At 40.6% G+C, this 11,848-nt stretch overlaps 2 protein-coding genes across 2 annotated transcripts; one reads left to right on the top strand and one right to left on the bottom strand.

Moving 5' to 3' along the window:
• Nucleotides 1–2,212: 2,212 nt before the first annotated feature.
• On the top strand, nucleotides 2,213–3,161 carry LOC101533032 (olfactory receptor 2A12-like). Its single transcript, XM_004591507.2, has one exon. It carries the CDS (start codon nucleotides 2,213–2,215, stop codon nucleotides 3,158–3,160), a length of 948 nt encoding a protein of 315 aa, XP_004591564.2. The 3' UTR covers nucleotide 3,161.
• A 7,123-nt stretch (nucleotides 3,162–10,284) lies between these two features.
• LOC101529217 (olfactory receptor 2A12-like) lies at nucleotides 10,285–11,223 on the bottom strand. Its single transcript, XM_004591671.2, has one exon. It carries the CDS (start codon nucleotides 11,221–11,223, stop codon nucleotides 10,285–10,287), a length of 939 nt encoding a protein of 312 aa, XP_004591728.2.
• Nucleotides 11,224–11,848: the final 625 nt, after the last annotated feature.

The raw sequence follows: 11,848 nt of genomic DNA, 5'->3' as shown, positions 1-11,848 counted from the left end.
ACTGATGTCCATGCACCAGAGATCACTGTGTCCTTGCAGACTCTATGCCTTCTCAGGGTCCCATGTCACGTGTCATCCTTCCTTGACCCCTTAACATCATATTCTCTGTATTCTCTTCCTGAAGCCAACCCTTCAAGATTTGTTTTCAGAATTCTGCTCTCAGCTCTCTATATACAGATTCCTATCTCAAGATCTCCCTGTTCAACTCTAGAACGATCAGTCCAGTGGGTAGCAGGAGTTTCATAAGCTGCTTGAGCCCAAAACCAGACTTACGGTCTCTTCCCCTTCTCCCCCAAATTCCCGTTCTTATGTTTTCCATCTCAGTGAGTGGTGCCAGTACCCAAACCTACAATTCATCCCGAATGACTCTCTCAGCACTCCCTAGTCACTCACCTAGATCTCAGCTTCCTACATTCTATGTCAATAACTGTCTCAGCTCCCACTCGCACTCTTTCTTTCCTGAATAACTGTGGGAGTTGACACTCTCCTCCTCCAATTTAGTCTCCGTACAACAGCCAGAGTGATTCTCGCCAGGTACCCACTTCACATCAAGTTAAAGTATTCTTATCTCCCTCATTGTAAATCTACCCTCCTGAGCCAGTTTTGCAGGACATGATAGTTACCCTTGGTTTATCTTTGCCTGTTTCTCCTATTCATCATCCATCTGGCGTAGCTTTCTTTTCATGACTCCACACATGAAGCTCCCTCTTCCAGTGTTTCAGAGAGCAATATAACTCTGAATTCCTGTGGGAGGCCTTCATAATTCCTCAATCTGAGTTAAGCTTGTGGCAGCTGGCTGCTTGCAAGAAGGGGAAGTGTGATACGTTTCTTCACTTTTTAGCTTTTCAGGTCTTCACAACAGTGGTTGCAGTTACTGCCAGACTTGCAGGAAGAGAGAAATAAGGTGAGAGATAAGTTCTGAGTTGATTTGAAACTGCCTTGATAACCTAAAAACTGTGTTGTCCTTTAGTTCTTAAAAATGCAATTTGAGAATCTTTGCCTTTCAATTGATTTGCTTAGTGTATCTGCATTTAGTATAATTACTGCTGTATTCAACTTGGAGTTTACAATTGTTCCATTGCTTAGCGTTCTTTGTTTCTGTATCCCGTATGTCCTGCCTAACTTTGAATTCACCAAGAACTTTTCATCCTTTCCCTTATATCCTTTATTATAGTTCGAGTTTTATTTTGTATTGTTCCTTTCATTGTTACTGTGGAGCACAATTGGTAAAATTTGCATTTTAAAAAACTTTCAAAAATGAATGTGAAAATGTAGTAGTGACGTATAGAACATGTAAAGTCCAAAATGTCTGGCTCTATAATAACGCCTAACCTTCCTTTGTCTGTCTGTCCATCTCTCTCTCACCTTTCAGAACATTGAAAGTGCTTTTCAGTTGTCGCCTCTGCGGAAACATCTGTTGTCTCTTGCACTGTTACTCATTTGAAGGTAATATGTTTTTTTTTTTTTTCTCCTCTTAGGCCACTTTGAAATAGTGTCTTGGGTATTTCATTAGTTTTTTTTTTTTTCCCTAATAAACCCTTCTTGGAGTTTGCTGATTATTGGGAAACATGTTCCATTCTTTTGATTTCTATATTTCCTGTATTTGGGGGAAATTATTGAGCACTATTTTGAAATTAATTCCCTTCTTATTTTCTCCCTCATCATTCTCCTCCAACGTATGAAAACATAATGTCTTTAGCTCTAAACGGAGCAAATATATTTCCAAATAACAGATATTTTACAGGTATTCCAAGTTTGTAGGATGCTTAACACTGTGCCTCTGAAGTTTCAGCCCTTTGTCCCTCTGAGGCAGTTTTGGGATGTGAAAAATTTTCAATTGGTGTAAAACTAGTAGCAAATACTATATCCTTAAATATCCAATTCTTTCCTTGGCCTCTTTGAAATGTTTTGTGAGCTGAATGAGCCATGAAGTACAGGACATGATATTGGGCCCTGTTTTGCAAATTTCGCATTTTGAAATGTGTAATTTATTATTTGGAGTTCCCAAATAAACTGTGATTACTTAGCATGACATCAGCATCTTGTTTCGTGAAAGAGAAATCTCGTTCCAAGATGTGTGGATGGACCAGGATGTACTTACTTAGCTGTTGGTGTCTGGAACTCCTGCCACACGCATTGCAGCAGGATTACAATTTGGAGATTTCACCTCCATGAAGGATGACTTCGTTTTTCTCTCTATAGCAGGAGAAGTATGAAGGACTTCCTCTGGAGAAACCACAGCTCTCTGACCGAGTTCATTCTTCTAGGATTCTCTAATAACAAAAAGATAAATGTTATTTTATTTAGTACCTTTCTCTTCCTCTACCTTATCACCCTTCTGGGCAATGGGTTCATTCTCACGTTAATACGCATGGATTCCCGCCTCCACACACCCATGTACTTTTTCCTCAGTGTCTTATCCATCCTGGACATAAGTTATGTCACCACCACAGTGCCCCAAATGCTGGTGCATCTGGTTGGTGAGAAGAGGACCATCTCCTACACTGGTTGTGTTGCCCAGATGTACATCTTCCTGATGCTGGGAATCACTGAATCATGGCTCTTTGCCATCATGGCTTATGATAGATATGTGGCCATTTGCCATCCCCTCAGATATAAAGTCATCATGACCCCTTCTCTGTGTGGGTCAATGGTGGCTTTTTGTGGGTTCTGGGGTATCAGCTGTGCTCTGATATACACGGTCTCTGCTATGATTCTTCCCTATTGTGGCCCCAATGAAATCAATCACTTCTTCTGTGAAGTGCCTGCTGTCTTGAAGTTGGCCTGTGCAGACACATCTCTTAATGATCAGGTGGATTTCATCCTGGGCTTCATCCTTCTCTTGATCCCACTCTCCCTCATCATCATTGTCTACATCAATATCTTCGTTGCCATCTTGAGGATCCAGTCAACACAAGGACGACTCAAGGCCTTCTCCACCTGTGCCTCCCACATTACAGTGGTCACCATGTTCTCCATCCCGTGTATGGTTATGTATATGAGACCTGGCTCTGAGTCCTCCCCAGAAGAGGATAAGAAGCTGGCCCTCTTCTACAATGTCATCTCAGCATTCCTCAACCCCATCATTTATAGCCTCAGAAACAAAGATGTGAAGAGGGCATTCTTCAAAGTGTTAGGCTGGGAGAAAGCATCAGATTGAAGTCTTGGTAGTATGGACAATCAAACCATGGACACACTTACATAATTCTTTATCCAAACTCCTTTTAACATTTGACAGATACACATGGCATATTAATGGGATAGAATAAGTGAAGTTATGTATAAGAAGGCAACAGCATTGGGTGCCTTTCCAACAAGAAGACCCTAAGAAGTAGATTTCACAATGACAGATTTCATACTTGATTCACCTTTGTGTCATGAGCTAATAATACTTGGCAAGGAACTGGCATCAATAGTCACATTAATAAACGTATGACTGATTAACTTGAGCACTGGATTCATGAAACAAATTCAAATTGAATGGTGCAAAGTGACAAAGCTCTGTCTCAATCAGAACCATTGCAAGGTCTGAAGAAAGAACAGTCTAAGATAAGTCGATCATAATCGTATAAAATACAGCTCAGGAAAGTAATGTGGGTCAATGTTCAACCAGTACTGTCAGTATAGATTTAGGGCATGTTGAAAGAGGAGCTCTTTGTCAAAGAAGTGGTATTTGCAGGGAAGAGTAGAATCTCCCAGTAATTGGGTAAAAAGAATTAACACCCTACTCTGACTTTTCATAGTACATTTTCAAGTTTAGGGATGTAAAAGGCACCACAGATATTGAAAGCATTGGTGAGTTTTGAAACCATCACCATAATCCAGATCCTTATATTGATTCTAGAAGTTTCTTGACTTTTGCAATCACTTTATATTAACTACTTACTACTATGTAACAAATTACTACACATTTTATGTCTTAAACAACAAGCATTTATTTTTACACAGTTTCTTTGGATCAAAAATCTGAGTGAACAAAGCCACAGGCAGACTCATATTCTTGTTGTTGCCAGAGTTAAATTCTTACTAGGCTGCTTAATTCAGGGGCTTTATTCCTTCCTGATTTTCAGAATATTTATTAGTGCCTTGCGGGTGGACCTCTCCAAGGAGCAGCTTATCACTTGGCAATGACTTCAACAGAGTGAGCAAGGAGAGAGGAAAGAGGTTGTGAACAATGTGGAATCCACGTGTTTTGTGTCCTAATCATGAAAGTGACTTCTGTCACTTGGGGATGTTATTTCCATGCAAGGCAAACTATGAGTTTAGGTCCAAACTCAAAGGGAGGAAATTTTACCAGGGTGTGAAAATCATGATGATAAAAAGGTTGGCTCAAAGTTCCCCTGCGGTGATTTAGACTCTTGCTAGTCTAAGGAGCGGTCTGTGGATTAACATTACCAGCATCACATGGGAGTTGTGAAGAAACGCGGAATACTGGAATTATCCCTTCTAATACACACACATACTATGGAATCAGTTTGCATTTCACATTTAAATTACATTAAATAGGTGATTCCTGTGCACTTTCAGGGCCAAGGACAATGACTGAGTCAACATGGCTGGAACATTATAATACCAACTATGTAAGTGAATCTATACCATAAACTCCAGCCTTTTGTTAAGCTACGTAATGAATAAAATTTTTAGAAAAGTCAAAAGGAGAAACATTCAGACACACAGATATGGATCCAGCCTTGTGATTTCATTGGCTGGCTGATTCACTGTCTCCAGTGGATCTCCCATTGGATGCTCTCTGTCCTTATCCTGGGGAAAACCTGACTTGAGTCTTTGGTTTCTTTATTTGCATGCTCCCACTTTATTTCTGCTTAGAGGAAAGAAAAAGAGGATGTGTAATTATGCTGAGTTGGCAGAAAGAAAAAGAAAGCACTAATTTTATATTACTTGAAAGAAAAATACCCTAGTTCCATCTGACAGCCATCCATTTCCTCCTCCCTCTAGGAGAATATCCCCTACAAAGAGTTCTTTATTTATGTTTTTAATTCTTTTCCTTTCTTGGACCCTCAGTTCTTTGGGATAGATTGAAGTCTAATGTCATCGTCTTGAACTTGGTGGAGATTATATTGAGAAAAAGAATTGGTATTTTTTTTTATGTTTTGGCTCCATTTTTCCATGGACATTTTAAGTAGGGACCATTATACTCAATGTAATAAGTCAATCCCAAAAGAAAAAATAAATGTTCTCTCTGATGTAGGGCAACCTGCACACAAAATACATAGAAGTAAAAATATATGTACATATATGATCATCTGGAGGAGCTGTATAATAGTGACTATCATATAAAGAAGTAAAGATACATTGTAGTATGTATCTCTGCTTCTGAATAAAGATGGACTTCCAATGAGATTGTTATCTTGACAATAGGATGCTGGACTTTGTACCATTGTCTATACCTACAATATCAGGATACATTTAAATAGCAGAATGGCGGACTTGTGACTGTTTTTGAAGGGCTGCACTATTGTAGTTAAATAGGGGAAATCAGTGGGGAAAGGGGATTTGAGGAGGAGGGTAAGGAAAATCCCTGAGTCTGTGAAACTGTATGATTACCTTTTTTTTTAAAATGAATACAAGTGCAAGGCATAGAGAAATGTCATTATGAATTTCTCTATGACTTTCTCTATGAGGGACAAGAGTTATTATTCCTGTCCACCTCACAGGACTGCCTGGAGAAGGAAATGCATTTATCTGTGAGAGCTATGATAAGTGCTGGATGTAACATAATTTGTTACTGTTTTCCTCCACCAAGCACCAGCAGGCACTGGATCCAGCTTCCTCTTGCATGCAACACTCTGGAAACGTATCCCAAAATTCTACTTTCCTCTGATGGCAATTCATTGTCCCATCCCACACAATCACTCCAGACGACGGGATGTGGGTGGCGAGTTGTTTCCAACATTCCCATACTCTGAGTCAGTCCAGGAAGTGTACATAGATGAGTGATCCTGTTACACTGTAAGGAAAGCTGTCCACGGCCACCGGGGTCAATGCATTCCTTGCGCAATGCTCACTCCCTGAGGTCTGACACCTCCCAAGGGCCTCTGAGTAGCTGGATCTTTTGGTACCGGGATGGGTTGAGATGTTTCTGTTGAGAGGACAGAAACATCTGCTCATTGGACAGCATCAGGGGGTCTGTGTGGGGCACAGGGCTAAAGGTTCTAAATTTTCTTCTAAAAAATAATGTGGCCTGAGAATGCTGCCACCCAGAAGGTCAGAGTGACTGCTGGACTAGCTGAAAAAAAGGACAAATCCTTCCAGATCTTGGAAGGGGCAGCTCTTGCTCTCCTCAGAACATGATGTCACTGGAGGAAGCTAGGGAAGAAAAATTCAAATCTGCAGTGTTCTCTTCCTTATGGTACTCACCATTTCCTTCTCCCCAGTATCTTGGCTCAGAGGCCCCTTAAACTCCATATATAAATAAGATTCAGATGACAGTAAAGCATTGGGCCAAGAGTCAGACCCCTAGATTCCAATCCCAAACCTGCCAATTACTAGCAAGTAACTAAAAACTCTAACTAAAGAATCCATTTCTATTCTGATGTTGAACAGAATTTTCTCACAAATGTTGATTAAGTTGTTCAATTCTTCTTTACAAAATTTTTGTCTCCTTATTCTATCAGTTCCTGAAGAAGGTTGCTGAAGCCTCCTGTAATAATTGTGGACTTTTGTAGTTCTGTTTTTAATTTTATCCATTTTTGCTTTATGAATTTTATACTAAGTTTAAAAATGTTTAACATAAACTTGCATATATGGAGTACCATGTGATGCTCCAAGGCACACATGCATTGTGCAATGTTCAGTTCAGGGTACTCTGTATCTTCAATCAGGTAAACATATCGTTTGTTGCATGAAAACATCCCAAATTCTTTCTTTTGGGTTATTTAATAAATGGCCATTATCTGTGGTCATCCCATTGTGCAACAGAACACTAGAAGTTTTTATTTTCAAAGATTTATTTTACTTATTTGAAATTTACAGAAAAAACTACAGAGAAACAGAGGCAGAGGTTTTCCACCGGCTGGTTCACTTCCCTATTGGCCATAAGAGCATTGCCTGGTGCTGGACTGGGTTGAAATCAGGAGCCAGAAATTCTTTTGGGTCTCCAAGGGGGGTACAGGGGTCCAAGCATTTGGGTCATTTGTCATTGCTTTGCTAGGCACATTAGCTATGAGTTGAATTGGAAGTGAAGCAACTTGGATTGGTGCCCATATGGGATGCTGGTGCTACAAGTGGTGGCTTAACTTCTACACTACAGGGCCAGCTCCAAAACACCAGAACTTCTTTCAGTATTCAGAAAAATTGCACAGAAAGCTCAGAGTTCACATATATTTCTTTTTCGCTCCTCTCACACACCAGTTATTATTATTGACATATTGGATTATTATTATTAGCATTATTAGTATTATCATTAGCATTATTATTATTAGCATTATTGAAGTAACAATGATTTATATAGAATAATGCATTATTATTAAAGTACATTGTGTGTGTGTGTGTGTGTGTGTGTATGAGAGAGAGAGAGAGGGTGAGATGGTGAGAGAGAGATCAGAGAAGTGTTGGCTTTTCCCCTTTTTATAAGTGTTGATGTCTGACTTCAAGGGTGAGAAGTCATTTTCAACCATAAATACATGACAACAGCCTGTTGTTCAAGAGCTGTTTCTTCTGTTCACTTAATATCATTGTTTGTGAACACTCATGTTATCTAATATTCTTATAAAACATGTTTTAGTAGCTGCATAGTATACCATTATGGGCCATAACAAATTTAAATAACTCACTATTATAGAGGTGTTTTCCATTGCTTCCGATCTGTGCCTATTATAAGTATCACAACAGAAACTGTTGTGCTCTTTTCCTGTGCTTCTGGTATCTATTTCCCAAAATGCTCTAAAAGCAGAATTACTGAGTTGAAGATCATAAACATGTTTAAGATCCTAGATACATAAAACTGAATCACCTTGCAAGAAGTTCAGTGCATACTCCCAATGACATTCTTTGAACATCCATATTATATTATAATATATTATATGCTGGTCACCTCTTAATCTACTGTTCCAACATTCTGTGACAGGTGGCCATATTGTCTTAGCTGGTAAAGCCACCATCTGTGACGCCAACATTTGCAAACACTGCTTGGAGTCCCAGCTGCTGCTCTCCTGATCCAGCTCCCTACTAATGGCCTGGGAAAAACACAGAAGACAAATCGAGTATTCAGGCCATTGCCAGGCACCTGGAAGACCCAGATGAAACTCCTGGCTCCTGGCTTCCACATGTCCCAGCACTGACCATTGCGCCTATCTGGGAAGTGAATCAGCTGATGGAAGATATTTCTCTCTCTCTCTCTCTCTGTGTCTTGCCTGCTGTCTATAACTCTGACTCAAAATCAATTTAAAAATATGTTTAAAAATTCTTTGGCAGTTTCAAAAGTCACAAAGTGGTATCTCATGGATATTTTAATTTATAGTTTTAAATTTTCGTATTTGTTGGAAATTCGAATTTCTTTTTTAAGAACTATTCACATCCGTTGTCAATTTTCAGATGCGTTCATACTTATCTTACTAATTTTAAAAAGCTCTATGTTAATGATATTCAACAAATATGCTGCAATTATATCCTCTACCTGTCTCTCACTTTTTTCTTTATTACTTGCACAACACTCCAGTTCTTGGGTGGGTAGGTAAGGCAATACTTTCTAGAACATTAGGAACCTGCACCATAAGCACAGCTTCTGACCTGTCACTGGGGACACAGACACTCATATTGATTTTTTCTTGTCATTCTAGTTGTTTATATTGCAAGGGGTTCCAGGATCAGTTTATATCAGCAAGAGTCTGGGGAAAAACACCACAGAGGAGGCTGTTTGTTAGTTCCTGGGTCACAGCCCTAGGGTCTCCCAGTGATTGTTGGGTACAAAGCTTCCTGTAGAACCAAGCAGACACAGCATCAGTAAACAAGGATGCTGCCTGGTACCGTGACCCTGCAGAGTGCTGAAGCCTAAGAGAACAATTCACATATATGAGGATTCTGTGAGGAATACAGTTAGGAGGAAAGTTCCTCCAACTAAAAAAAAGCAGAGTCTAAACTTTTTTGGTAAGATTTAGTTTATTTTTATTTGAGAGGCAGAGAGCAGAGAGCGGGACTCTTCCATCTGTTGGTTAATTCCCCAAATGGCTGCAATGACCTGAGCTGAGCTGATCTAAAGCCAGGATCCAGGAGCTTCCTCTGGGGCTCCTTGGTGCAGGCCCCAAGGACCGAACCCTCCTCCTCTGTCTTTCTAGGCCATAAACAGGGACTCGGTTTTCTAAACAAACAGCCGGAGTCAAACTAGCATCCATATGGGATGCCAGCGCTGCAACTGGGAACTTAACTCTACCAAACATGGTGCCACCACCTGCCCCCACCTCGTAAGCTTTTAACCTTTCCCCAGAATCCTTAAAACTCTGCATGTGGTGATGGCATTATATCCTCTCTTCCATATGTAATTTGCTTCACTGCTATGTGGTCAGAATCAGCAGGTTATAGTTTTCCAAATTGCACTTTACTAAAAAGAAGAGAAAAGACAAATCAAGAAATACAAATTGTTTAAAGGCACAGGGGGAGAAAAAAATGACTCAACAGCCCTCCCCACAAGATCCTTTTAGCGAACATCAGTTGTTCTGACCAGCAACACCTCCTAGAAGTGGGTAGATCCAGGATTATTATCTCTTTCTCAAGTCCTTCTCATCCTGACAACCTCCACCTTTCAGTTTTTGAGTTTCAGCGTTCACGCTCCCTTCATTCTCCTTTACTCTCTGGGGCTCCGGTCACCTTCATATAGCCCAGAAGGATCCTGGCTGATTATCTGGTAATAGTTCATCCCTGAATCATAAGTTATAAAAGTTAAAACTAATATTTGTTTTATATGATATGTCAGGTTCCATACTAAGCATTTTTCATGTATTATCTTAGTCATTACAACTTATCCCTGTGAGGATGAACTTAAGCTCAGAGCAGTTAAATGATTTGCACAAACTCACATACCTACAACTGGTAAATCAAGTCTCCCATCGAGGCCCACCTGGCAATGAAGTTCAAGTGCTTCACCATTGTTCTCCACCTTCATAACAGTATCTGGCTTCATCAGTATCACCATGGATACCGCAGCTGTCCTAACACTAGGTTCCTTTCCCACTGAATTATCTTTATAGAGTCCAGCTCTTCTAGGTCTCATGGAAGAAGTTCCTGGGGAGTTGGTGACTACAGTCTCCCTAGATCTTCAGCTTAGGAGCCTCACTCTAAGGCCCTGCTCCGTCCGATCAATTTGAGGAAAGCTTTTTTCACATCCTTGTTTCTCAGACTGTAGATGACAGGATTGAGGAAGGCTGTGGCAATGTTATAGAAAAGGGCCATTTTCTTGCCATTATTCGATAAAGAGCCAGATCCAGGGCCCATGTACATGATGATGCATGGGATGGCGAACATGGTGACCACAGTGATGTGGGAGGCGCAGGTGGAGAAGGCCTTGATCCGTCCCTGGGCTGAGCGTATCTTCATAATGGTGGCAAAAATGTTGGCATAGACGACAACAACCAGTGAGAGGGGCACCACAATCACATTGAAGCCCGTGATGAAATCCACCAAGTCATTGAGGGATGTGTCTGCACAGGCCAGTTTCAGAACAGCAGGAACCTCACAAAAGTAGTGGTCAATTTCATTGGGACCACAATAGGGCAGGCGCATAGCAAAGAAGGTATAGCTCAGGCCACCCAGCACACCATAGGCTGCACAAATGCCCACCAAGAGGAGACACACCCACCGGTTCATGATGGCCTTGTACCTGAGAGGGTGACAGATGGCCATGTACCTGTCCACAGACATGATGGAGAAAAGCCAGGACTCAGTGACCCCAAAGAGCAGGAAGATGTACATCTGGGCCACACATCTAGCGAAGGAGATGGCTCTCTTGTGGCTGAGAATGTGCACAAGCATCTGAGGCACGGTCGTGGTGGTGTAGCACACGTCCAGCATGGACAGGACACTGATGAAAAAGTACATGGGTGTGTGGAGACGTGAGTCCTGGTAGATGAGGGTGATAAGGAGGCTGTTGCTTACAAGGATCAGCAGGTAAAAGACTAAAAAGAAGGTGAAGAGCAGAGGGTTGGTCTTGGGGTTGGGAGCAAAGCCCAACAGAATGAATTCTGTCACGGTGGACTGGTTGAGTTCCTGCATTGTCATCTTCCTGTTTGAAGAGTTTTTAGGATATGTTGAGTGTCTGCACCAAGGGTGTGTGAAGCATATGCATACATGTTTGTTATATTTCCTAACCATGTATCAAGAAATTTTGGATTGGCAATTAGAGGTGCCAACAGATGTGTCCCAATTGTAGTTTGAGGTCCATTGGAATTTGGTTCAGGATTAGTTGAGGGTTATATTGGTGAAAATGGTGGGGGTCAGTCAAGGTCACATTCTGGGCTTTGTTCCAATCTGACCTGTAGTATGTTTCTCCTTTCTCTGGCACATAGTTGCTTTTTCCTTACTTTTAAAACCCATTTTCTATTTTCTCTTGGGATTACAGAGGTTGCTAAACCTTGTATAGATTAAGATTAGAATCAAGGTTGGGACAATTATATTCAGTATTTGTGTTACAGTTTTTATCACTGTTAGGACTAGGGTTAAAAACATTAGGCATTATAATTAATGCTATAGTGAATAAACAGTCATGTCAATGTTTAATATTTTTCTTTTTCTGATGACTGGACTTCAATAGCATTTGCTAATTTTGTCATTCATCCCATGTTTTTACTAAGATGATCACTCTATGGTTAACTTCCCAAATGTGTTGGTTATTTTTCTA

This window comes from Ochotona princeps, chromosome 2 (genome assembly GCF_030435755.1).
Source record: "Ochotona princeps isolate mOchPri1 chromosome 2, mOchPri1.hap1, whole genome shotgun sequence".
NCBI lineage: Eukaryota > Metazoa > Chordata > Mammalia > Lagomorpha > Ochotonidae > Ochotona > Ochotona princeps.
The sequence above is the reverse complement of the archived record's forward strand: the minus strand, read 5'-3'. Positions and strand labels throughout refer to the sequence as shown.